This window comes from Arvicanthis niloticus, unplaced genomic scaffold (genome assembly GCF_011762505.2).
Source record: "Arvicanthis niloticus isolate mArvNil1 unplaced genomic scaffold, mArvNil1.pat.X pat_scaffold_1272_arrow_ctg1, whole genome shotgun sequence".
NCBI classification, from domain to species: Eukaryota; Metazoa; Chordata; class Mammalia; order Rodentia; family Muridae; genus Arvicanthis; species Arvicanthis niloticus.
This window is the reverse complement of record NW_023045266.1, coordinates 1-27,692: the sequence shown is the minus strand read 5'-3', so window position 1 is coordinate 27,692 and position 27,692 is coordinate 1. Positions and strand designations below refer to the sequence as shown.

At 46.7% G+C, this 27,692-nt stretch overlaps 1 protein-coding gene and 2 long non-coding RNA genes across 4 annotated transcripts; 2 read left to right on the top strand and 1 right to left on the bottom strand.

Annotated features, from left to right (window-relative positions):
• Positions 1 to 3,163: 3,163 nt before the first annotated feature.
• On the bottom strand, positions 3,164 to 16,679 carry LOC117701531 (uncharacterized). Of its 2 annotated transcripts, none has more exons than XM_034493164.2 (4): positions 15,928 to 16,632; positions 13,028 to 13,145; positions 10,932 to 11,018; positions 3,164 to 5,901 (listed from the first exon to the last, which is right to left on the bottom strand). In XM_034493164.2, the coding sequence occupies exons 1-4, from the start codon at positions 16,454 to 16,456 to the stop codon at positions 5,886 to 5,888; spliced, it is 750 nt and encodes a 249-aa protein (XP_034349055.2). In that variant the 5' UTR covers positions 16,457 to 16,632; the 3' UTR covers positions 3,164 to 5,885. The 2 variants fall into 2 exon arrangements, with proteins under 2 accessions (XP_034349055.2, XP_076562375.1); XM_076706260.1 differs by lacking the exon at positions 3,164 to 5,901 and adding an exon at positions 6,368 to 8,383 and having other exon boundaries at positions 15,928 to 16,679.
• On the top strand, positions 13,884 to 15,306 carry LOC143433944 (uncharacterized). The gene is made up of 2 exons (XR_013070209.1): positions 13,884 to 14,751; positions 15,000 to 15,306. It is a non-coding gene; the product is annotated as an uncharacterized LOC143433944 (long non-coding RNA).
• Positions 16,680 to 18,396: 1,717 nt separating the features above from the next.
• Positions 18,397 to 21,013, top strand: LOC143433814 (uncharacterized). Its single transcript, XR_013070210.1, has 3 exons — positions 18,397 to 18,786; positions 20,517 to 20,653; positions 20,788 to 21,013. It is a non-coding gene; the product is annotated as an uncharacterized LOC143433814 (long non-coding RNA).
• The last annotated feature ends 6,679 nt before the right edge of the window (positions 21,014 to 27,692 follow it).

Genomic DNA, 27,692 nt, shown 5'->3' with positions numbered 1-27,692 from the left:
TAAAACTTACTGGACTATTGTTGGTTACTTGATTACACGGTTCCTGAGCTGACAATATCATGCCACAATATCATGCAAAATAAACTTATCTGTGTTCTCAATATTTGCATGCATGTAATGTCTTCAATTTCACCATGCTTTGTGGCTTTCAGTTGTGTTATCTTCCAGGCAGATGCTCAGAACGGTCCAGCAGACTTACCTGTGTTCATAGTAACTTGGAGAGTGAAATGTGGCTGTTGTCAATGAAGTCTTAACCTTCCATCACAAATGGTAGGCATTTAATGTCACTTGGAAAACAGGTGAGTATTCTTATTTGATTATTAAGGGTGTTTGTTCCCCACCTCAGCTATGCCTCATGGGCTGTCTGCAGCCCTTGGCCCTCTGCCTCATCCAGCATTCCATGAGTCAACGGCAGTTCACCATACCTATGTTCTTGACAAGTCTGAATGCCCAAGCATCCCTTGACTCTCCACCCAGATGGCACCCTTCCATTTTCAGCAATAACCGAAGGGCTTGGTTTCACTCTGCTTTGTTTCTACTTGGTCTCGTGGTTCTCAGCACTGTTGCCGAGAACTGAGAGCAGTTTGTGACCCAGTAAGAGCACCAGCTCTTTGCTGTTGGTGTTGACTTGTGGACACCATCACAAGTATGCTTCTAGTATGCTCTAAACACTCAACAGGATCAGGTGTTGGGAATACATTCTCATGCAAGACATCTGAAGCTTACATCTCAATAGATACTCTAGGATGGACTTCACCTAGAAATCCATTGTCTTCTGTTTATCCTTGGACATCCAGGCTAAGACTGGATTCTGAGACCCATCATGCACCCGTAGGGCTATAGCTCTAGACAAGCCAGTAGATGTTCAACTGTCTCTCCACAGGTGACTCTGGGCTACTCAGTTTGGTGCTCCTGGGTATCGTTATGGAAGGAAGACTATGTAGCCTCTAAATGGACTCTTGAATATGTTCTATATGAAGAGAGCCTGGGCAACAAACACATCAGAGACTTTAATCGATCTAGAGTGACACGCATAGTCTAGGACACTTCTACAGTCTCAGTAATCTTTCCCTGGAGTTCCATCTAAAAGCAGGAAGGAGGCTGTAAGAAGACCCCAGGGAAAGCTTGGCAAAGAAGTCCAGAGACCTCTAGCAACTTTTTGGGCAGGCACCAGCCTATGGCCTCCATACCTGACGTGCTTGGCCTAATTGACTTAGAAATAGTTACTTTTAGTGTTATTAGAAGAAGTGTTTTTTTGTTTGTTTGTTTGTTTGTTTGTTTTGTTTGTTTTATCCTGGATGGAAGTAGATCTAACTGGAGTCCAGGGTAGGGAGTATAGACCATTGCTAACACCTTCTGAGCATCTCTACTACAGGTTCTCTTGTCTCTTATCCACACCTCTCTCTGAATCCTGCTGATCAAGACTTAACTTTTTCTGCTTCTCCTCTAACTCTCCGCAGTCCTGACTGTGAAGTCCTCACTATGAGCACAGAAAGAAAGAAGCAGAAGGTAAGGCTCTTTGCGACTTATCTCTGTACCCCTGAAACAAGATTGGCCCACAGCTGGCTTGGGTGTCCATGCATCTGATCACTCTTGTGGTTTACTCACACCTTTCCAGACTGCTGGGACCTTCTCAGCACGGGTGTTCAGTACTGCCTTTGTACAATTTACACCTCTCCTATAAGGGTACAGTCAGAGTGAGGAGGCAGGATTCTAGCTTCCTTAACTGTGCTGGATTCCCCATGTGCAGCTCCTATGGAGCAACTGCTGCTTCTAATTCACAAGGATACCGTCTGGGCCCTCAGTAGACTGGCTCTCAAAAGAGCATCCTTTCTCTCCTATCCCAGGGACCCTTCATTGTAGCCTGAATTAGACACCTTACTGCTCTGAGCTTCCCTAAGTCTGTGCTGTATGCAAATGCCCAGTCTGTTTCACACATGCAGAGGGAAAGGGACATGATGGGTTGTGGACATAGATTGTTTAGAGTGAGAATTGATGATCAGGTCCTGGTGCTGGAATGGCAGCTTGCTATTCTTGAAAGAATGCTGCTCTGATCCCAAGGGATCCACGGGGACCAATGGAAGACTTATTGCCATCACTGGCCTGGAGGAGTAGAAGCAACCTTGTCACTGGGCTTTGCTGTGGGCTGTTTGAGAAGCAAAGTCAATTGCTTTTCTTCTAGCACTATGAGCTTCATAGCACAGGAGGTATAAAGAGGGGACTTTCTGGAAGCAGAGGGCCTTTTCTATCATTCTAGTCGATCCTGTTTTCTGTTTCTCTGTTATGGATGGTATATGACTGAGACCCCAAGACCAGTGAATATGTCTCAAGTCACACCATGGGCAAAGAGAGAATGGGATTCAAGCTCTTGCTTGTTCCTTCTATTTCCACACCCATGTGGTCAGATCATCCCACATTGCCTCTCCTGGAGCCTCTGACCCTTCTAATTCTTGTGTGTTATGCAACTTAGAACTCACATGAAAACTATCCTATAAGTAATGGGAAATTTGTGGGTTATGGAGAGGGAGGTGGTGAGATCTGAAACATTGCAGACTTGGACATTTGGAGCTCGGTGCTAGCTTCTCTTTTACAAAATGGCTGGACGTGGAATAAAGAGAATCCAAAGACCAAACTGTACGAGACAAAGGCTCTGTCTGTTGGAGAAGCAGGATTCTTGGAGGACGCTGGCCCGCAGCAGTCAGCAAATTACGCTTTGGCTTCCGTTAGTTTCCTCACCCAGGATAGGAACATGCAGAATATTGTGGTTTTCAGCTGTGTTACAGGGACAGAGTCCGTCCTCTGTCACCTTCTACCATGACCTACATGTGTAGTGTGGCCTTCCTCTCCCAAATTCTTGTTACTGTAGGGAAAACTCCTGTGGCTTTACACTAAGCTATTGCCTGTACAGTGCGAGGTTGTCTGGCCCCTAAGGAGCAATCCAGGTCATGTGGAGAAGATGGAACACCTTTCTCTATAGAGATCTTCTGGCACCGGCAGTTAGACCAAGAGGAGTGAACACCAGGACCTGCTGCCTGCTAAGCTCTTATGCTAAGACTGCACCTTCTCACAGAGTCAGGTTTGAGGCAGAGATGGGGGGTTGGGGGGCTGTAAAACCAAGTGTGGAAATTCCACATGGTAATGCTCACTGAGGATGCTTGGCAGCTACATTCGAATACAGAACTTTATTAGGAAAATTGTAGGTGAAGATACATCATTTTCATTGATATGACTTCAAAGTAGAAATGGCTTCTCAAATAACTGTCATATATTAAAAACGAGAATTAGAAAGCACACACTGCACGTCGGAAGCTGCCTTCTCCTGGACCATTTTCACATTATCTGGGAGACAGAACTGAACAAAATACAGTATTCACCACATGCAACACTGAACCCATCGGTGCTTAGACACTGCAAGCCCATCGAGGTTGGCAACTTTGCTGAGTGGTTTTTTGGGAACTTGGCAAGGGCAAAAGTCTGCTGGGGGAATTTGGAGGATTCTATGGAACATTTTGAAGAATGAGATTACGTTAAAATGAGCCAGGGAAGCTGTGAGGAGAGAATACATCCCAGCTCTCATCCAGCTGTAAAAGGGTGCATCGCCTGGGGATGACTGAACTCTGAGATGCCCCTGTGACACTGCTGAGATAATCACCCATGAGAAGATAAACAGAACCCACTGAAGAGGCCTTAAGACCTCAGGCCAAGTCCCACAGAGGAATGCAGCCTTTTGCTCTCCAAACCCTCTCTCAAAGCCGAGCAGGCAATGAATCAGAGGGCTCTTCCGCCTTGGCGGCACTTCCTTGCTAAGGTCCCACTGTCCTCGGGAGCCAGCTGCACAGTGTATAAACACAGGGTACAAATCTGGGTTTCAACACAAAGCAGACTCTACGTCTCCAACCCCCTCTCCCTATCCAGATGCAAAGGCCGGTAACAGAGGGACTGGCTGCCTGGCAGGTTACTTGGCGCCCAAGGGCAAGCAGACAGCCCCAGGACCAGCCGGGACAGCTAGGTGTCCCAGGTCAACAACCATTCAAGGGCTGCTGTGCTTGTGTTTTGAAAGCAAGACAATGGGGGATTAAGGTGGGGAGAGACTTTTCCGATGTAAATGTCCTATTTAAATGCACATTTGCTTTAGGCAGGCTGTCTCCATCTAGAAACTGACAGAGGAATTGATACACAAATGCAGCTCCCTAAGATTTCTACCCTTCTCTTGTTCCTCCCTGTGAAGGAGACTTTGAAAGGATCCCTAACTGATATGAAGATGGAAGGCTGTCCTTGTTTCCTTCCCAGCAACACTCATCAAAGCTTGAATTAGATGCAAAGAGGCTGTTCCACAGCAGTCCGGTTGTGTGGTTTCTATTCCAGGGGCCTCCGAATGATCTAGTCAAGAGGGTTTAAAAATAATTTGGTATCTGAGTGAGGATCCAGCTCTGCAACTAGCCTATGCACCGCATCCCAACTGGCTTAACTTTTTTTTTTTTGATCAAATTTGATCAAAATCTTGCTGGTTAAATTTTGTATCTGCTGTGAACTCAAAGAACTATTTATAGAAATCCCCCACCACACACACATCACTAATAATTCCACAGATTATTCACTTCCAAACACCTGTTTTTGAAGATTATCTTTCTGCAGCTTACTTCCTCCGGTGTCCAGCCTGCTGGCCGCCCGTTCTTAACTCCCTCCGTCTTTGAGGAACCAGAGACTGGCTCATAACTGTGCTTTTGTCTAAGTGGCAATGAGATTGCATAAAAACTGCAGAGGACGAAACACTTCCGGGGCCACGCTTCAAAGAGCGGCACCAGTCCCACCCTTCAGCTTTCCTAAGGAAAAGTAGATACAGTTTATCCCCTTCCCAGAGAAATGCCTGCCCATCAGGGCCCAAAGCTGATTGAGTTTTAAACATAATTGAAAACAATTGAGAGCTGTCACTCCTCAATAGAAGAATGCATTTGGTTCCAGAAAGCGAAAACCCCATAGTCTTAAGCTAACAATTATGGAAATATGAAGGGTCTACAGTTCTTAGAGCTAAGCGCTGTTGCGAACCACCTTCCTTTGGTCTTTGTGTGTCCAAATGAGCCTGTGAGCAGGGAGATAGCAGGGCTGTTTTCATGACCACAACCTGGACCTCAGGGCCATCACCTCATACTCAGCCTTTGCATTTGGGTTAGAGACAGTGCACAGACAAGACATTGGTCATGGATGAGAACACAAGCAGGGGGTTGAAGAGACAATATTCCAAACAAGACATAAACTCGCGCAGGGTTTGGGGTGGGGGGGAAGGGAACACCAGACATTTCCTTTTCCTTCTCGCTGTCCCATTTGAATAAAGGATTTCATCTTGAGAGAGTCCTTTTTCAGGGTCATGGAGACAGTCTTGCAGACACATGGCGATGGATGGATGAGACAGAGTGATGAGCATGGTGGGATGAGGACAGCATGAAATGAGGGTGGATCTCACTCTTCCCTGGCCTCACACTCCTGCCTCAGCTTGGGGAAGCCCTACAGTCTTTAGGGGTAGGGACACCCAGTTCCTATTCAGAAAAAGGTTGAGCCTCCTGCCTCAACTCAAAGAGACAAACCTGGGGGGGGGGGCACTATTCAGAGAAGGTCCTCCATGGGAAAGATACGAGAACAAAGGAAATAACATACTGGCCTTGGCCTGTCACCAATGACGTTGAAAATCAGACTAAATGAAAATAATCACCATGTATCTTGCTACATAATAAAATGGTGAAAGTACAGCAAAACTGTGCAAAGCAAGTCCCTTGGAAACTGCTTCAGCCCTGCTCGGGAGCAGAGGAAGTGGCTCTGGGCCCTTCACTAACACTGACTTCAGACCTAGGCTCCTTCTGTAAGTTCCTCAGGCGTCTCACTCACACCTCTCACATCTTGAGCCTCCTGTTGACAAGAACAGAGGAGACACATTAAGGCAGATTCTCACCACATGCCTGGGATGCTGAGTGGCCTAGCAGGAGCTACAGGCTATTCCTTAGTTCAGCTCGCAGCCTTGTGTCTTCCGAAGCCTGAGATTGTGGGAGAGCAGGGAAGGGCACAGCCAGGGCTGACGCTGAGGGTCTGGATGGTGGCAGGAAGCAGAGAAGACGGGTGAACATGTCAAGCACATGGTAAGGCAGACATACACTGGAACAGGAGGCATGATACAAGGAGCACATGACAAGGCACTGGTGTTGAGACTATGCATTGACCCCAGCAACAGCAGATGCCCTGCATTCCTGGGCATCCCCAGGCCTCAGAAATCCAAGAGAAGAGGCCGTTCCCACAGCTTCCATCAAATAATCACTCTTCCTTGAAATCTCCTGGCTGGTCCCACACCACCAGAAGAGGTCTTGGCACTCAGGAAGTGGCCTCTGGAACTGCAGATCTCCCAGAAGGCATTTGTGCTTGACAGTGTAATGACTGCCCCTCTCACCTGCCTGAGAATCACAGGAACACATCCTACTTCAACTCATGGTTAGATGAAATCAGCTTCTCAGGCATTTCCATGAGGACTGTGTCCAGGAGGCTGGCTGGGGTTGCCCATTAGATGGGCTTCATAAGCATGGACGGTTCCTGGGAGCTTGCTGTGGTTCCTAAGAAACAGACTGTTCTAGCCTCCACAGACTGCTCTCCTAGGAGTTAGAGATAGATGGCGGGAGACAGAGTCCGTGGGCATTCAGAAAGTGGTCCTCCAACTCAGGGCAGCATCGGTTTGGCCTTTGGTCGCTAGGGGGTAACAGTTCTTCCCAGAGGGGCGGGACATCCCTTTCTAAGCAGAACTATGGCTTGGCCACAGATCTGGTCTTCAGAAGTGTTTTATTAATAATAGAAAGATCCAGCTGAGGCCACTCAGACCAGACTGTAGCTGTCTGCCACAAGAAGGGCAGACAGTAACCCTGGGCTTGAAGAGGTGCCCATCAATAAATAGTCCAGCCTGCTATCCCCAGATCTGAGGAAAGGACTTAGGCTTGGAGAGCTGGCCAGACGAAGGGTAAGAGTTGGTAACACAGATCTTCCCTAAAGCTCCCTAACAAGACCCTTCCCCAGCAAGGACCATGAAGGGCTCTACCTGTTTAATGTTGGAACCTCTTAGGAACACAGAACTTAGGGACCCAAGCGGGCAAGACACACAGGACCCTGGGCCCTCCTTCCCCTGCAATCCATTTGCCACATCTTCAGATCATTTCTTCTTTCTGCACCAATTATGAAAATAATACGCAGTGGTGTGGGGTACAAGATGTGTATATGTGTGTCTACATGAGGTTAAGAAGAGGGTGAAGAAAAAAAAAATCCTTCTCCAAAACACCACTAAAATCAGAGCTTTGCCCTCTCCATCCTTCTAATCTAAACTGGCAAAAAACAAAAACATAAAAACAGACAAAAATTGCCAGGTGAGGGTGGTGGGTTGGGGTAGTAGATAATTCGATTGTTTTAACCCAACTCACGGAAGGCCGACATCTCTCAAGAGTGAGGATGGAGGCCACGGTGCCCAGACAGCACAGCATCCCAGGATGCTGGGACCAAAAGTGAGGAGGACAGACTAAGAGTCCCTGAAGCTGCTGGCCCTTCAGAAAGTTCCAGAGCACATCTGCCCTCCCCGTGAGGGACCCGTTTAAAGACTCTAAAGTGAATTGTCCCAAGAAAAGATTCCCTGAGAAGCAGCTGACATGTGTTCTCTGAGATTTCATCCTTCCTGCTTCTCACCCAGCACAGTCTGCGGAAACCCTTCCAGGGTGGAGGCAAAGCTGTTCCCCAGCTGGGCAGCAGGGCTGAACGAAGTTCCTTCCCAGGCTGCAGGTATTTGGAAAAGCTCCTGGTGGGCCTGAGAGCAAGTCAGTTACCTCATGTCCTGAGAAGGCCACAAGGGGCAGTGTGGCTGAAGGGAAGACACATGCCCTTTCCTGGCTAAGCAGACCACCCTGGCCTTCATGGGACTGTAGGTGTGAGCCTTGTGAACTCTTGGCCAAGGGGGCTCAGCTCGGGGCAATGCTGCCAGGGTAGGCAGGTCCTCTGTGGCTTAGCCTCCACCCCAGTCTCTGAACATCTTTCTTCATAGCTTAGCAGACAGAGCAGGGCCTTAAAGAAGCACATAAATACAGCAGCTGGTGTGGCCACCAGGGCAGGAAAGCCTAAGCACCTGCCCTGGGGTGTGGGGTCTGCCCCCGAAGAGGGAAGAGTTTACCATCAGGTTTGAGCACCTGCCCCGGAGTGTGGGGTCTGCCCCCGGAAGAGCGAGTTACAAAGAGCAGGAGCAGAGTGCACTGCGGTCCATCTGCAGGAAGCAGGTAACTAGTTTTTCCTTTTCTGGGCCGCCTTTCTCTTCTTCTGTCGCTTCTTTTTTCCTATCTTTTCTTTTTTCCCCACTTTTTCTTCTCTGCGCCCCCTTAGATAAAATTAGTAGAACCATTAATCACATTGCAACATAGAGGAGTGTATATATCTCAGTTCGCACAATAGCTAACATTGCCTTATGAGCCGATTTAACTCGGTCTTCAGTTTGAGGCCTGGAGGCCACTTGGAAAATGTGGTTCACAAGCAATTTATCAAAGTAAACTAGACACTTTTCCCACCCAAAAGTTAAACAGGCTGCCCTCACTCTATGACCTGGGAATGGCTCACAGGGATTGCCAGTTTGCCAAGCTGGTCCTGGTTTTTACCATCCCTGTTAAAGCTCACTCAGAGATAAATGCACATCCCAGAGGGCAGGGAAGGAAGCCCTGGGCCTGCCTTCTTTTTCAACGCAGAGGTGAACTCTGCCTTCACTACAAATCTGCATTTCAAATTATACGAAGCAGTGGAGGTTGAGGCCCCAGGCTCAGGCAGCCCTCCAAGAGAGGCTGAGGAAGCAGGATGATTGATCCCACCTCTCTTTTCTGGATGCTGGGGAGCATCCCTAGGGATAACTGAGATTGTTCTAGAGAACTAAGGAGAGGGATGGTTAGCAGAGTTTTTATTAGAGCAACTGGTTTGTGACTGTCACATTAAAATGATTCAAGCTGAATGGTATTTAATGATTTATGGGGTGAGGCCACCTGTTCCCACAAAAGCCTGATATTAACATGGCCCAGAGTCATGGGAGTTTTACATGGGAAAATAGGAAAGCTTGATATTACTGGGGTTGAGTCTGGGGATTACATGAGGATGTTAGGAGAACTGAGGAGAAGGAGGGGGAGGGGCAATTAGTGAGTCAAGTATTATTTGTCAGAAAACTAGCTTGGGTTAAAAAAAATTATATATATATATATATATATATATATATATATATATATATATATACACAAAAACCTTTTGCTGCAGACTCAGCCTGCTCATGAAACAAGCCTGCTGCAGTGTCTGTCACTCACCAGGACTGCAGGGCAGTCCACAGCAGCTGATTGACAGGTACGCCTATGTGTTCAATCTTCAGAAATGTATGTGCACTCCATCTAACAACTAGTAGATTTTATTTCAGGTAAATAAATTCCCATATCCAGTAGGAGGTTTACAGCATGAAACAGTTAGCATTTTATTGCTAGTGCATATAATGTCACAGTTGATACAATTTCATTACAAGTGGAAAAATACACTGTGGCTGACATTGCAAAGCTACAATACATTTATATGTCATATATATTTCTTTACAAGTTGCCAGTAGCTCAAGACCGTAGAGATTATCTACTGACATTACTATGGCTCCACTTCAAATATATGAATTGACTACAAATATATTCTGAAATACATTTGTCTTCCAAAGAAACATAAAAAGTGCACAAAAATATATGTAAAAAATGCCTTGCAAATAGTTACCAAAACCACCAGGGCCGTCTGTGATCATAAGAATGTATCCAAGTTTTATCTTGTCTCCATTTCTGATTGGAATCCAGAATCCCCACTTCATGGCAAGATTCTGGCTTATGCATTGTTATTATTATTATTTTTTATCTCTGATATTCAAAAATTCAGAGCCCATAGAGCCACTGTTGAAATATATAGGACTCGGGGGGCAATTACAAAAATCCAGTTCCTCAAAGTTTTGAAATTTAAAATTCCATTTATGATAATTCTCAGACTTGTATTTGTGGGTAAGTCTAGGCATGTTATCACATTATCCAGGAGGGGCTGGCTCCATTCTGCAGGAAGCCAAAGAAAAATCTCACAAAGGGCCCAAGTGAGAGGAAAGCAAAGGGAAGAGAGGGAGGGAGCACCCCAAATCACTCTCCTTCCTTCCAATGCAGCATTGGTCATCAGGCTAGAGGTGAGAAGCCGGAAGTCAGATGAAGCATGCTTTTGAAGGCAAGCAGAGAGCAGGAACGGCTAGGAACAGGTCTCTGAGCACAGCCCCCAGGGATAACTTCTAAAGGAAGCTTCCATACCCAGCACTGAACTAGAAAAAGGAGCTTCTGCCCAATCTTGAGCTGAGTGACTCAAACAGCAAGGCATCTGTCCAGGGGCGCCCCCTACAGGACAAGCCCTGCAGCATTCCTCGGACTCTGGTGGAAGGTTACTACTCTCTAGGGCTTCCTGCAAAGCCACCACCTGTAACTGTGCCCAGAGGTCCCAGGGAAAAGAGAAGCTCCAAAGCAAACTGAATACAGACCTTGAAGTAATCACTGCTTTTTAAAATGAGGATGCGGATGAGGATGAGGAGGAGGATGAGGATGAGGATGAAGCTAACTGGTTAGGGTAATACAATTTCTTAGAAAAACCCCAGTTATAAAAGCTCCATTGTGCACGGGCAAGGGCACAGATGAATATAAGCTGCAATATCGTACCATATGCTATGGCGGAGTGTCTTTGTGCTGGCAAACCTCAGCATGACCCCGGTCAGTGCTGTCCCACTGGCCAACCTGGCCAGGGTTCAGGCCCTCCTCCCCACCACTGCCCTTTCTCTCCCACTGATGTCAGCCTTCCTCGGGGGTCTACTGGCAAGTCCTTTGGGCTGTTGTGCTTACTTGTTTAAAGCTTTCTCCAGGTACTCTTGGATCCACTTTAATTTCGGGTCAATGCACACTTGTCTGTTGTTGTTCTTCAGCCTTGCACTGCCAAAACACAAGGGGAGAGACACTGTACAGCAGAGTGGGAGAAAGGGATCGCCTGGGCTCGCCCGACACACCCAGCTGAAGGTCCTCACTGAAGCGCCCAGATGCTGCTCCTGGAAGCCTCAGTTTTGGAAGACATAGCACTTGAAGTGTGTTGGGACCACCAGCACAGTTAGGGATTGGCTAAGGATGCTTCCCAGGGGACACAGAGAAGAGACCACAGCCGAGGCATTTGAGCTTCTGACCAAGCAGGAGCTTGGCAAGTGAGTAAAGCTAAAGGAAATTGAAGGATGAATATCCTAAAGGAGCCAGAGTACCCAGAAGATGTGGAGGGAGAGCCACCCAGAAGATGTGGAGGGAGAGCCACCCAGAAGGGCGAACAACTGATATCATGGGGGGAAGGTCTTAGAAACTTCTGGAGAGTGCCAGAAGCAGCCTAAAATTTTTTGACAGATTATCTTGATAACACACGGAACAAACTTAAGGGTAGTTCAGGAGGAAGATGGCAGGAGTCCAGAAGGGGAGGAACAGGGCAGGTGAGGTGGGATTGTTCAGGTGGGCAAGGAGCAGGCCAGCCAAATTGTCCAATGGTTGCCTGAGAGTGTTTACAAGTTCACAGAATGCTTCAAGGTCTTAGCTTTGTGGATTTGTTAAAATTGACTCAATGTTCTTTCTCCCATTCCTAAGCTTCTTAATGGGGAGAAGAAGCGATGAACTTATCCCCTGGTTATTCTCCATGAAGTCCTAAATGCCAGATAATTCCAAAACAAAACAAAAAACAACAACAAAAACAAAACAACAACAAAAAAACACCAAAACCCCAAAACAAACAAACAAACAAACAAAAACTACGGGGGGGGGGGGGAATACTTCTTCCCAGCCACTCAATTGTCTCTGGGGAAAACAAACGCCTACTCAGTGTCCTAGGGACAGGTAAACCTCTTCAAGCAGGCTGTCCTTTAGTTGACCAGTTGTTCAGAGGGATGTAAATTCAATAGGAATCAGGGGATTTCAGTCTGGATCCCGTCATTTATTAACTTAGTGATCACCTAGAATCAATAGTTGTATTTGACACTGAATGTTCAAGGGCCATTCCCAGGACAGTGCACCAGCACAGCCCATGCAAAAGTAAATTCATCATCTTCAAAATACCTTTCTCAGGAGAGTATCGTATTTTAATCAAAATAGCAAGAATAATATTTACCATCTAGGTTTCTACAGCATACTGTACATAACACAGCAGCGGAGGCTGGAAAGGAAGGCTGACCAAGCAAAGAAAGCCTAAAGCAGTTACTTTTAAGCAAAAAATCCTTTGGGCTAGCATGGCGTTTGTTCCAGCTGCTGTATGCTTATACTGTTTTTAGTGTTGAGTCATCTGAGGATGGAAACCCCTGATAGGAGGCTCTGAGCCCTGACCATCCTCCGGCATGGGAGGACAGACGAGCACACGACACATCTCTGCCAAGTCTACCATACTCTGAGTGAGATATTTACATCATTTATATGTTCTGGGCTTTTCTTATTTCCCACGTAAATTTAAATCAAATGCCGGCAGCTACCATCACCCTTCAGCAAACTCGAAAACTCTAAAACAAAATGACCTTAGAATGTCGACCTCTGAGCACACGAGTAAAATGGACCCCCATGCCATCCTGGGCCTTGTAATTTTTGTTTGTTTGTTTGTTTGCTATATGAGAAAGGATTAACTTTGGACACCAGAGCCTTGAAGCTGACAGAACAGATACAACTGTCGATAGCTGAGGGCTGACCTTCACCAAGTCCATGGCTTTTTCTGTAAAGAGGCAGCCCACTATGCTGCAAGACACAGCTTAGAAAGCAGGAGCGAGAAACCCTGAGCACACCAGGGTTCTGGGAACAAAAGTAGCCTTTGAAACTCATGTCTGATGGCATATCAGTGTCCTCACGGTGGTAACAGCTGCCCCTAATTATGCCAAGTCTGAGGCCTTCAATACTGTGTTCCTCTCTGGGTGATGACAGCTAAGACTTACACAATCTGAAGGGCACAGTTTGGAGTGTTGAGGATTTTCAGATGCTTGACGTTGGCTCTGGCGACATGGCTCTCGAAGAACCGGCAGGGGCATCTGTAGCTCAGGCTGACTGGCTTACCTAGAGGAGGTGTAGAGAGAAACAGGAGCAGTCATTGCTCTGCCTGGTGCTGAGGGTTTGTTGGTGCTACTGGTGAAGAATCTGGAGCAGCGGCAGGAATGGTTGCACAAAGATTCTTACAAAGACCATCCCCTCTGCTAGGGAGCACAGTGAGATTTGACTGGGCTCAGTTTCTAAGGGACAAAAGGACCCAGGAAAAGTGGCGGTTCTAGGCTCCCTCCTAGTCCCTCTGGTGCAGGCCTGGGGGTGGGAAGCTCCCCTCTACCACCTGCAGTTTTCCCTCCTCCCTCACCCTATCCTAAGCCCTGGAAATCACAAAAGAACCCAGAGGGGTTGGCCCCTCCTGGATTTCCCTTTAATCCAGCTTTTCCCAAAGGCTGGGGTCAACTGTGGCTTTTATGGTCACTACCTGGATGCCTAGGCCTCCTGGATCCTATTACTAGCTTTGTTTGCCAATCCACCAATTTGCAAAATGCTATAATTGACACTCATTAGTGTAAATTAGCAAGGGGCTCCTTTAGAACCCCTCTTAAGACCCACCCTTTAAGTCTAGAATTGCAAACCCAGAGGACTGGATTTGTAGCTGCCCCCCACCCCCAACAACAAGATTTTATCCTCGCTCTACTTAACATCCCAAATGTTTAGATTTATGGGTCTTTTCACCAAAATTTAAAAGTATGGCTGAGAAGAGTTAGTCCCAGGATTTTAAGTTTGCTTATTCAGAGTTCCAGGGGACTTCTGGGTATTCTGAAGCTCTCTACCTTTGGGAAGCAGCTGGAAGAAGTGGGACAAATTAAATATATGATGGGATTATCTTCTTCTGCAGGTGTCATTTAGCTAAGGGATGCATGGCCTGGGAAGGGCAGTGTATTTAGACACTAAAACATAGGAAAAGCAGACTTCAGGTACAGACCAAAGTGCAAACCAGCTCTGCTGCCACTCTGGACTTGGGAACCTAGAGAACTGGGCTTAGGAGTCAGGGCCCGTTCACTCTAACAGGCCTGAGAAGCCTGCTGCCCTGGGCTAAACTCAATTAAGGAAGCCTAGGGTGTCTAACGTCTAGCTGCTGAGTTAGATCAGGGAAAAGACAGGAACCACAGCCAGGTTAGCCATGCTGCAACTGGAGGGCTGTGTAGGATCAGAGAGCACACAGGCGCTAGGGGGTAAAGAAAGAAGTTGATCTGGGCAATGCAGTGGGGTCCCGCCTAAGAACAGGTCTGATCCAGACACTTGGTTGTAGAGAAGTCAACAATCCGACCTGTTCTAGGGTCAGGATATGTCTGAGGATGAGACATCCCGCTTACTCTGGACAAATGCACTCCAACCTCGAGGACCTGAGTTCCTACATTCTTGCCTCATTCCTAACTTCCCAGAAGGCAGTACTGTTTGCCAGAGACTGTGACCCTTGCAACGCCAACAGTTCATTCAATTATTAATGCCCAAATCAATGTGATCCATGACGGGGCACTGGGGGCCAATGGGAAGTTTTAGTCTCTCGGGTGTTCTCAGTAACAGAAAAAAAAAAATCTGAATTGCCTTTCATGTCTTTTTTACTACTCCGATCGGCAACTGACTGCTCTTTTACAGAACATTTCCCTCGGACTAGGCAAGTACAGTCTCTCCAACCATACTTAGTCAAACACAGATTCCACTACCTCCCGTAGCCTGTTGTTTACAGGGAAAGAACCCAAACCAACGTTTTGGTGTGCTTGGGCAACGTTAGATCGCAGCGTCACCAAGAGCCGCGACTGTCCCTCAGTTCTTTCCAGGAGACACCACAGCCGAGGAAGGCAGGGGCCCGACTGGTAGGGTTTTGTTTTGTGTTCAGAGGCAATGGTTTGTTTTGTTTTGCAGCAATGGTGTCTTGTAACAGCGCTGAGAGTTTTCTCTTCAGTGTCAAAAAAAGAAAACAAAATGAAAGCCCTTTCCCAGTGAAAGAAGACACCACCCTGGGTCTGGGAGACTGAACTCCGCTGCAGCTCTCATTCCAGAGCCGAGGACTCCGGGGCTGGCTACAAAAGCGCCCATTTGCAGGTGTGTTTGGGGGTTGGGGAGAGGTGTGCATATAGCTTGGGTAACTGCTGCGCCTTTGTCTAGTGACCCCGGTAAGAAGAAAAAGGGGCAGCGAAGAGACGCGTGCTCTGGTCCGCGTCGCTACGGACCAACGAACTGTGCAGAAGCGCAGCCCTGGCTGGCGGCGAAGAGTTCAAGAGCTGCGCTGCCGAGCCCCTCCAGGGTGCTATAAGAGAATCCGCTACACCGTTGCACCACCGAACCTATAGCCAAGCCAAGCTAGCACTTCGAGCTACTTGACCGGCCTTCAAGCCTTTGCTGACACACGCATCACCCGAATGAATCTCCTGCATGGTCAACTCTGGGACCGCGCTGCCCTTCGCCTCTGGAAACATCTGGGCGCGGGTGGACACTAGCTGAGTGCAGCTGGCGCGCTCCGGGGCCCAAGCCCGGGACACCGTCTCCCACGCCTCCATTCCGCGCCGACCCCACTCTTGCCCTACAATCCTGCGAGTCCTCCCCTGCAACCCTCTCTAGGTCCTGCGGGCGCACAGAGCACAAAACCTCGGTGGGACCCGTGGAACACGGGAAACGGCACCCGGAGGGAGTGCGCCCTGCAAAGTGGGCTGCCCCAAGTTCGCTTGCAGTGAACGGCGCCGAACGAGTTCTTTCTCCGCGACTCGGGCGCCCGCAGAGGAACCGCGGACCCGAAGGAGCCCCGGCGCAGAGCTGCGAGCCTTTCCCGGGCCCGGGCGCTGATTGCACTCACCGTCACTGATGCAGAGCGCGGCCAGCACCAGGGCCAGCACGGCGACAACCTTGGCGTCCATGGCGTGGGCGGGAGGGCTCGCCGGAGGCTGTAGAGCTGGACAGCAAGAGGACACCGAGGTGGACCGAGAGTGAAAGTGCGGCAGCGGGAGGCGCGCTCTGGGCGCTTTAGAAGCGAAAACCAGGCGGGGCGGGGCGGGGCTCGTCAAGAGGCGGGTCTGGAGTGTGGCTGGGGTCTCTGACGCGCATCCCCTGCGGAGCGGCCGCCCTTCCAGTCCCTTACCTACCCACCCCTTTCTTGGCGCCCTCAGTGTCCCCGGCTCCGCTGGGTGCTGAGACCTTTGATCTTCCCAGTCCCCCAACTTGGGCGGGCTCTTTGGGCCTGAATTGCAAAGAGGCTGTGGTGTAGAGAGTAATGCTCCCATCCTGCAGCTAGAGAAACTAAGGAGCTGTTGAAGGCGAAAGCGGTAAAATAAGAACCGAAAGGACGAAACAGTCTGTTCCAGGCGCGAGGGTCTGTTGCGCCGCATCCAAAAGTTACCAGAGAACCCTTTCACTGGTGCCAGGCCCTCAAGCTGACTCACCTCTACGCCCAGAGTGTCTGGGCCGCAGTGGACAGCTAGGTTTAGGGCAACGTGGACCAATCTACAGTTAGGATAACTTGGACTCCCAGCCAAAGTCTTGCTACAGTCACGCCCGGGAAGATCCTGCCCAGCCGAGACTCAGCGGGTCTTCCAGAGATAGTACCGTGAATTTTCCTTGCCACCTCCGCTTTGTACCCCTGTTCTGTCTGCCAGGGGGTAGGTGATCACAGCTCTCAATCTGCAGAATGAAACGGAGGAGAAATGACTGAAAGTTTCACTCCACGAGACGTCCTGACTCTCAGTGCTTGGTTTTAAATGGGTGTTCTTAAACTTCAGTCTTTTCTGCCTTTCCCAAAGAAAGTCCAGTGTTCTAAGAAGGACGAAAGAGTTCCCTACCGCCCTGCTCCCTAAAACCGTGCTTCCGAAGGTGGTCATTGGTATATTTACAAATACACCCACTGGGGTTCAGCCCTGCAGGTAGACCGTTGACCTCCACTCTGGTCAACCAAAACAACCCCAACCCCGGTGTGGGGAGACGCGGGGGAGGGGGCAGACCGCAGCCTGGAGGGCTAGAGGCTGGGGCAGTGTCCTCTGGACTTTCCGCTGCCACAGGCAGTGTTGGCCATCCTCCGACCACCTTTCCCACAAAGCCAATTAGCGATTTGGATTCTGTTATCACGTTCACCTAAGGCAGTGCACAACAGAGACCTGCCTGTCTCAGGGCAATATGGGAATCATTTTTGAAGTGGCCAGGACCTTTGGGCCTGGGGCTCCACCTAGGGACTAAAGAAGGGTGGCCGAGGTCAAGAGGAAAATGTTCCAGCCGTGACAGTGTCTTAAACAATTCCTCCAAGCACTTTGCGTCCATTCATTTGTCAGGCGCACTTTAGGGACTCAACTTCAAATCTGGAACAGCGCCGACCTGGTCCCTGTGTTTAAAAAGTAGCATTCCGGAGAAGGCAGCAATCCATTTCTATGGGCTTTTGCATTATCCTGAGCGTTCAGGATGCTAAACTCTGAACTTGAAACCCTGTTGTACTGTAGGATCGGCAGAGGCTGGGCTCCGGCGCCCTCTAGTGGTCCTATCTTCCCTGCTCCGGTAATCCGAGAGGCTGAGGCTCAGGGGCCCAGGATACCTGATGCCTGTGAGGAACTTAGGAGGGGAGGGAAAAAAAAAAAAAAAAAAACAGATGCTCTTGGGCAAAAACTACTCTGAACACAAAAACTTATCTGGTGTTGCCGTTCAGTACATCTTTGAGGGAAGGCGAGCCTCTCCTGTAAGTTGTCCAAAGCAGGTAGGTAGGTGTCCAGGTCTCTTGCTACTTGATGTTTGCTACAAAATCAGGAGAGAAATCTTCACTCACAGATCAGGAATGAGGATGGGGGAGGGGTGTCCTATGCAGGCTAAGAGCGCAGTAGAGGCCAACAAAGGCTCTGGCTGACTCCAGAACAGAAGCTGGTGTGGGCCACATCTGTCCTCCCTACTCTCCTACACGCATTCATTAAAATACGTCCGTTCGGTAGGTCCTCCTACTATGTGCTAGACGTGCACTAAGAGTTCGAAATATTTAAAAGAAAAAAAGAAATCCTGGGGTAGGGAAAGAAGAAGGGTTGACCAACACAAAAGCCAGCAATCAAGCATTCCTCACAGAAAACCCCAGTGAGAGCTCTGTTGAGCCGCAGTGGCCAAGTGCTTAGGATTTCAAATAATGTGGTCAAGGACCTGGATTTTAGATTAAAAACAAAAACAAACAAAAATACTCTATGAATGATTTTTTTTTTTTTTTTGGTTTTTCGAGGTTTTTTTTTTTTTTTTTTTTTTTTTTTTTTTTTTTTTTTTTTTTTTTTTTTTTTTTTTTTTTTTGTTGTTGTTGTTTTTACACAGGGTTTCTCTGTGTAGCCCTGGCTGTCCTGGAACTCACTCTGTAGACCAGGCTGGCCTCGAACTCAGAAATCCGCCTGCCTCTGCCTCCCAAGTGCTGGGATTAAAGGCGGATTAAAGGCGTGCGCCACCACCGCCCCGCGAATGAACCCATGTCCACTCTAGGGTACTCCACAAAGAAAACAGATGGGGGCAGGTCATAAGCCTTTTGAATTTGTTCTGTGCTCAGTCAAAAAAGTGTCTCCAAACTTGGGGCTACCTTTGTTTATGCAACCGTCTCTACTCAGTTCCACCCAGTTCCTCTCTGGGAAGACTTGTTTCACAGGAAGGCACAAAAACAGCTCATGTCTCTGTGAAGTCTGCGGCTCTCTTCCACACAGCATGGGAACTGAAGGTGGGTTGTTGCCCTTGTCTGCTGCCCCTTGGCTTGTGGTGTAAGCTATCCAAAAATCAAGATAGGAGCCTGGAGGCTGACTTCAGGGTTACAAAACAGGCGTGTCAGTATGTCCAGCTTTTGGATCCCTGGTGCAAGCATCTGCCCCTCACCCATCTGCTTGGCCAGGGTGGCTCACTGCAAAGTTCACTAGCTAGCCTTCCCAGGTTGGTTTCCCAGGGCAAAGATGAAGATTTGGACCAAGTCCTCATCTGCAGAGTAACTGCCAAGATAACTTCAGCTGTCTCTTTCTGAAAACAATATTATTTGGTCTTTTAAAAAAATATAGCGATAGGGCACAGGAAGTAGTCGCATCATGACACTTGCATGTGTGTATGTAATGCCCCTTGATTATAGACACTTGCATGTGTGCATGTAATGCCATTTGATTATAGACACTTGCATGCGTGCATGTAATGTCCCTTGATTATAGACACTTGCATGTGTGCATGTAATGCACCTTGATTACAGACACTTGCATGTGATTACAAACACTTGCATGTGTGCGTGTAATGCACCTTGATTACAGACACTTGCATGTGTGCATGTAATGCACCTTGATTACAGACACTTGCATGTGTGCATGTAATACACCTTGATTACAGACACTTGCATGTGTGCATGTAATGCCCCTTGATTACAGACACTTGCATGTGTGCATGTAATGCCCCTTGATTACAGACACTTGCATGCATGCATGTAATGCACCATGATTACAGACACTTGCATGTGTGCATGTAATGCCCCTTGATTACAGACACTTGCATGCATGCATGTAATGCACCATGATTACAGACACTTGCATGTGTGCATGTAATGCACCATGATTACAGACACTTGCATGCGTGCATGTAATGCACCATGATTACAGACACTTGCATGCGTGCATGTAATGCACCATGATTACAGACACTTGCATGCATGCATGTAATGCACCATGATTATAGACACTTGCATGTGATTACAGATACTTGCATGTGTGCGTGTAATGCCCCATGGTTACAGACACTTGCATGCATGCATGTAATGCACCTTGATTACAGACACTTGCATGTGTGCATGTAATGCCCCTTGATTACAGACACTTGCATGTGTGCATGTAATGTCCCTTGATTATAGACACTTGCATGTGTGCATGTAATGCTCCTTGATTATATTCACCTCCTTATTAGTTTTATTTCCTCTTTTTCTCACTTCCTCCTCCTCCTTCCACATGCCCTGTACCATCATAGCTTTCTTCTCTTTTTTTCTCTATATTCTGCATATGAGGGGAAACAGGCAATGTTTGTTTTTTATGAGACTGAGCATATGTTCCTCTGCAGATGTCATAATTTCACCCGTCTTTATGGCTGAGTATAACTTCATTATCCATATAACCAGATTACCCATTCATCCACTGGTGGCATCTAGGCTATTCCATACTTTGGTGATACAAATATTACATAATAAAAATGTGCCCAAGAAGCATTGGTTTTAGATGTAGATTTATGCATTTTTAAAGTAATATAAAATATGAGCCATGCAACAGTTCAAATATCAAGATTGGACCTGTTTTATGTATAATTTTAGTTTTACAAAGCAAGTTGACTTATGCTAACATATGCTAAAATAATCTAGGTGGTTGGTAACAGCAAAATTTAAAAATGATATAAAAAGTCCCAAAGTTTGATATTGCACACTGTCTCAGCCAGGCTCTCCTTTTAAAGTGAACTGTTTGGCTTCAAAGTGGTGAAACCTAAAATTGAAAAAGAAGTGCTTATCCTTTCACTCACATACCTGACTAGGCAGGTGAGAGACGATCAAGGAGCGTGCAGATCCTAAGAAGAGGGTGAGTAAGACCCTTGGGCATCTTGGTCCTCCCATCTCCAACAGTGCTCCTGGTCCTTCCTCCATGGAAGTCTAATGGGGCTCGGTCAGCAGACAGAGGCTTATGCTGTCCCCCTTCACTGTCTGTGCCCACAGAGCTCTGACACCCTGTTTAGTGCCCAGGAGCAGATGACCTACTTGTATGGAAGTGAAGCTCAAGAAGACAAACGCCCAGAGCCTTGTTGCTGTCCCTTGAACCATGTGTATGCTCTCCATCGATGGTGGTGCTGGGTGGCTTACCAAGTGTCAAGACATGTGGCCCAGAGAAAGTGTTTCAGAAGATATTTGGCAATTCTATTTCTGCAGGACTTTAGCTTACCGGTTCTGGTTTCTATCACATTCAGCTTTTACTACGACCACATTTTTCAGTAGAAGCCCTCCTACCTCAGCTTCAAAGACAAGAAGCTTGGACCAACATGGTAAAATCATGCAGGGAAAATGTCACAAGTGCACGTGACCACCAGTAAGTTGTAGAAGCATATTTGGGGACGTCAGTCATTTCTGTGACAGCCATCTAGAAGTCTCTTGAAGGTTTACAGTGAGGACTCAGGCTTGGCATGTGCTGAGCTGGCCATGTTTTCCTTGACTGGATACCAAACTGAAGTTCTTAAAATCCCCTGCCACCAGGTGGGGAAGAACCCTAGGAAACCTGTGTCATATACCACTGGATTTGGGATACACACATAGGCAGGACCACCTACCGGGAGCATGCATGACCATCAAACCAGGATGTCTGTCTAACATGGTCCTGCTCAAGATGACTAGACACTCTAAGGCACAGGTATTTGCCAAAGTACAGCTAGGAGAAAAGCATCTTAGATTTAATGTTCTGTGGAAAACTTGAGGTCCTCAGGGCCCAGGCCTGAGAGTAGCCCATACTAGCTCCCAAGCAAGGAGAATCAAATCGGGTTTGTTCCACCTCTCCATGCCTGGCCACCTTGAGTTCAACAGACAGGGCTCAGTAGCGAGGATACCACTAGTTGTACCTCACCAGAGGTATTGCTTTCTGTTGTTCCAGTCACCTACAGTCAACTATGCTCTGAAAAACACTCGGTGGAAAATTCCAGAAGTCAATAACTTCATGTTCTAAATTGTATGTTGCTCTGAATGTGTAATCTCTTACCGTGTTCATCATATCCAGGATACTAATCACCACTCTGCCCAGTATATTCACAGAGCAAACACTTCCTACTTGTTTCTTAGCGCTGTCTCAGTTACAGTTGAAAGCCACAGGTCGCCTTTACAGGGCTTGGTGTTATTCATGGTTTCAGATATCCATGGATGTTCTTAGAGCATGCTCACAACTACTGTGTGTGTCAAGTTCTGCTGATCACAAACGTGACTGACGGACTGTGGGCTTGGGAACAGGTACACACCTAGTCACTGAGCATCTTCTTGTCCCCGTTGTGTCCTCAAACCTGCCCTGTGAGATTGGTTCAGTGTTCACTGCACAACTTGAAGAGTCAGATCCTCTCCACCTCTATTTGCTCAGAAGGCCTGGGATTTAACTGTAGTTTACAGGAGGGCTGTCCTGGTGAAAGGTGAAAATGAATTTGCTATGCAGGAATTCAAGACACCTTTGAATTTCAGATAAATATATGTTGTGATTTTTGTTGTTGCTCTTGTTAGAATATTCCACATGTTTTGTGGGGCATGTTTATGCAGAAAAGAGTTATTCATTGTTTATCTGAGATGCAAGCTTACCTATATTTCTTGTAGTTTCTTTGGTAAGGCTGACAGACCTACTTCAGGATCTATATGTTAAGAGACCCCTCTCCCTATGGGCTTTCTGCCCATTCAGAATATATGGATAGAAAGACATGAGAGGAATATTCTTGAATTGCTCACTTTCTCACTGAGGGGATAGCTTGAGTTTTATCAAGTTGGGGATGCTAGATGTAATGTGTTGATAGAAGAATGCCCTTTCTCTGTTCCTTCCCTGAAGTTCAAGCAGACACTTGTCCCAGCCCTGGTTCTTCCCCAGAACATTGCCAGTTCCCTCCTCCTCTAACAGAGATACAAACAGCCCAGGCACCGACATCCTTTCTGCTACGGGATGCATGAACTGAATGAGGGGAAGGAAAAGTGATACCCAGAAAACAGCAGCACATGAACTATCCTGGTGGAGAGCTAGGGAAGGGGACAAGAACTCCTGGGGGTTGTGAGGCACTAAGCCTGGTGCTTGCCCAGACAGTCCCTCTCCACCCCCACATCAGATAAGTCAGAATTCTGTCCTCACTTGCTGCTCTTGTTTAGAGGGGGAGCCTGTTCTCTGTTCTTCACTCCATGCCACTTTGGCAGAACAGCTGGAGTCTGTGGCACACAGGCTCCTCAGAGAACCTTTCAAGGCCAAGTCTGAAGATAGGTACCACTGAGAGCCTGGCCCAGAAGATATTAGCAGAAGATGGACTATTGAAAAAACTCCTTTTCAGCACCTCTTAATCATTCACCTACCTGATCATGTGTTTTAGTTTTGTTTGATTGCTGTGACAAAATTACTCCAATAAAATCCACTTAAAAGAGGAAGGGTCTATTTGGCCTGAAGTTGCAGGTTAAAGTCCACCATGGCAGGGAAGTCCCAGCAGCAGTGGCTTGAGAAGTGGTCATTTTATATCCAGAGTGAAGAAACATCAAGCAATAGCATAACGCATGTGTGTTTAGCTTTCTCTCCCAGTTTCATTCACTCCAGGGCCCAGCCCACAAAGTAGAACTTTTGAAAGTTACAGTGGTCCCTCCCATCCCAATCAAAATCCAATTCCAAAAACCTCTCGTAGGCATGTTTATAACATAGCATAAAACAACACAACACAACATAACATCATAATGGGATCAAGACAATTCCATTAAGACTCTCTTCCCTGGTGCTTCTATATTGGGTTAGATTGACACCAGTGACTTTCATCTATCTACCTGTAATACACCATATCCATCTATTCACCCAGCTATCACCTGTCAATCTATCCTTCTACTGAATATCTGTCTGCCCATCTACCTACTGATTTATCATTTTTTCCATCATCATTTCTTCATTCATCCATACATAAATACCTTTTCTTTTTACACCTTCATTAATCTCCACCACGACCCACACCTCTACTTATCTGTCCACCCACCACTCCATCCTTCTATCCTTACACTCATGCATAGCCAATCCACTATTCCACCTGGCTAAGTTTCCAACTATGTTTCTACTATCATCCATTCATCCACTCACTCACCGGCTTCACCTGTCTACCACTATCTGGTTCTTTTTCTCCAACTCTTCCATACCAGTGACTTTAAGTTGTTCTAAACTTAAAAGGCTTTCTCCATGAATAAGATACACGTATTCTGCAACCCTCGACCCAAAACAAAAAATTAATAGGTCAAGAACTCCAAACATGAAGGTCATGCAGCAAGTCTTAGCTTTGTGCACATTAAAACCTTTACCTTTCATTTTGCTGAGGGACTAGTCCTCTCTGAAGGGCAGGAAACAAGGCTGGGGATACCCACCAGTGAGAGGAGCAGTATCTGAATATGTTTCCCTCCCTGGGTCCACTCCTGAGTTTTCTCCATAAGTTAAAAATAAATAGAGAAAAAGGAAAAAAACAAACCTTCACATCTCTGTTTACCCTCTGCATTTAATGAACAGTTGTTAACATGACTGAAACCATCTGATGATTTTTACCAAATGGAAAAATCTCCCTACAGGGGCAATAAAATAAATATTCAGGACAGAGAGAGGCGGTCGTAAAAGGCATTACCCGGTTGTAAACAGAGGCGGGTTGTGGTGATCTATTACCCCTGCCTTGGCAGCTTTCAACAGTTCTGGGATTCCAGGAGGGGATCTGACCCAAGGCAATATTTACTTCTGTGGCTTTTTCGGCAGGTCATTGTGGGTATAATTCTGTCGACCAGTTGACTGGAGTTGAGGTTTTGAGCAGGAAGCCAGAGCCCCAAGCACTCATAATTCAGGAAGAGTAAAGGCACCCTTTCCAGGGTGTGCCAAGAAAAGCACATGGTACTGTCCTGGTTGTCAGGTGAGGGTCCCACATAACCAGACCATTGTCAGTGGGATATACAGCTTGTTTGTACTTGGGCAGACGGTACTGATGGTTGACACATCTGTTGGCTGTATTTCAGCCTGGAGGCCCGGCTGTGTTTGGTGTTCTACTGTGCAAATGCAATGGTCATTTCATACATTTTCACACACAGTCTTAGATTCTTTAAGGATCCTGAACTCTAAAGGGAGTGAAGCTTAAACTCAGAAGGGCAAGAATTATTCCCCAAGGACCAAGAACTAAACTGATTCTTGAAGTAGCCACAGTTAGTATTATCCTGTGTAAAAGCGTGAGTGTGTCCAAATATTGGACAGAGCAAGATTACCATACAGATGGACCACACAGTGCTGCACGCAGAAGCGTGTTTATGCTGTCTTCTGAGGCTCAGAATGGAAGCTGTGTGTCAGGAGTCAGTCTTGTAGCCTGGCTTTGTCCTTGGCTCTTAGTGTTGGCTTTAAGACCTTCATCTCTTGGGTCAGCTTGCTACTAAGTCTGACCCACATGACAGAAAGAGAGAACTGGCTTCTGAAAGCTGTCTTCTGGCCTCCACATGTACACTGTGACATATGCACGGGTGTACCTATAAATAAGTAAATGTAGCTTAATTTTGTTTAAAGTTCCCTTCCTGTTCCCTGGCCTGGCTGCTGAAATGTTTGATCGTTGGTGGCTTTGGGTGCAGAAGACTATACACTTCCTGACTCTGCACCCCAGTTCAGGATACACTTGTTGGTGGTGGATATGGGTCAGTGTAACACAGACAGGCCCCTTCTCAGTGATCAAGGGGGCAGTTTAGTAAACTTAAAGAAAAACTGACTATGATGAACAAATTAAGCCTGATGTTGCCTCAGTTAAGCCTGATGTTGTCAGTCAGCCATGGGGTCTGTAGGACATGGAAGGCCGACTGGGCTGGGGACAGATTGAGTACCCCAGGTAGGCCATGGCACCAGCTTCCATTGCTCTTTGACAGCCAGAGCCTTCCCAGAGTATCCTAGGCACAGTTTTCTAGGCTTCTGAAGATGGAGTCCCTCACTCCTGCCCTCGAAGACCTGAGACGTTTATGCCTAAACTCGAACACAAGTTCTCAGGATATAACAATTAAGATTGGTGTTGGAGAGTACAGAGTCTGGAGATGGGGGCAGGGTCTGTCGTTCTTCCCCCTGTGGTGGCTCCATAAGCTCTTGGTATCCTGCAGAAGTGTGAGGATATCTGTTCTTGTTTACCAACTTCCAGTTTACAGCTGACTCAGGAGGCCTGTCTTTTTGTGCATTTATCTTTTCTATGTGCGTGTGTGAGGCAGTGTGCTCAACTCTATCTGTATATGAGAAGTCTGGAGCTCAAGGACAGACCGGAGAGTGGTTGCCTGAGTAGAGGCGGCAGGAGAGTGAATGGAGTATCTGTCATCTCTTGGGTATGTGGTCTCTGAAGGCTGATGCATGGCTGAAGTTCTGTAAGTAGAGACCATTTCTATCACGTCCTCCAGTATATCTGCCCTTAATAGGCTAGTCAGCTTTATGTGGCTGTAACAAATACCTGAGATAATTACCTTATAAAGAAAAACAAAACAAAACACCCTTTAGCACTGAAGAGATAGCTCAGCCATTAAGAGTGCCTACTAATCTTTTTTTTTTTTTTTTTTTTGCTTTGCTTAGATAATCCTAAGGGTTCCTTGCTTTATTAAACCTTGTACCTTGCAATGAGTGTACATACATACTGAACTTGCTTGATTCATCTGTGATTCCTTAAAGTTCTCTCTTTTTTTTTTTTTTTTTTTTTCTTTTTTATTAGATATTTTATTTACACTTCAGATGGCATCCCCTTTCCCATTCCCCCCACCCCCCTTAGGAAACCCCTATCCCATGCCCCCTTTTCCTTTTTGCATTTATACATTTTTTAAAAATAATGTTAATCATAGGCTTTATAAGTTTGGAATTGTTCAATCAGAGGTGTAACCCACTGACCAACCTAGATATAACAACTATCTTTGACTGGTGGAGATACTTGAACCTCTGCCTCCCTGTCTCCCCCCTTCTTTCTCTCTTTCTTCACCTAGCTTCTCCTCTCTTTCTTCTTCTCCTCTTCTTACTCCTTTTCTTCCTCTCAGTACTCCTCCTACCTTAGCTCCTCCTACACATCACCCTTCTGTTAAAATGAAACTTTTCTCTCAAAATACAATTAGAGCATAATTATGCCAATTTGTACCAGTGAGAGTACAGGATAGTCCTAATACCCAGTCCATCCTTTTGTTGACTAACCAGCTCCTCTGTCATCTATTCTAACTAAAGCATGTAGTTCTGAACCTGGCTTTAGGATGAATGTCAGCTGACGACCATCCACTCAAGTCTTTTCTCTTAAGGTCAATAGCTATATGTTTTCAACCCCATCAGAAATCCAGAATGACTGAGTTAACTATAATTGTGGAAGCACAAATCATAGCTTCTAAAACTTAGCCAATTTATAGAGACCTCTGAACACCTGGACACTCGCTCTACTTCAAAACATTGGAGCATCTGTTCTTCTGCCTTCTGGCCCAGGATCATCTGACAAACCTTAGTGCTGCAGAATTATTAAGGGCTGATTACTCTGTCTAGGCAGATATAATCATCGACTATTCTGCAAGTGTGTCCTTTTCTGGACAGCAATTTGTCTGTAGAAGGAAAGTGGCAATTCTTGCCTAGTGGCTGTCTCACCACAACTGGAGTAACTCCAAGGATGCTCAATTTCTTCTTAGAATTCAATATAGGAAGCTGTCCGGAGCAGACAGGTCTCTAATGAAAATGAACATTAATACTGAAATGTTGTCATGTCAATTCTAAGGATTTCTGATGTTTTGAAAACCAGCTATCCATGTAAGGTAATCTGGACTGTTGCCTGTAACTCCACTCAGCTATTTCTAAATAAAACATAGAGAACACCCTATAATAAACTCCAAGCCATGAATTGCTATATTCCCTTAACTCACAT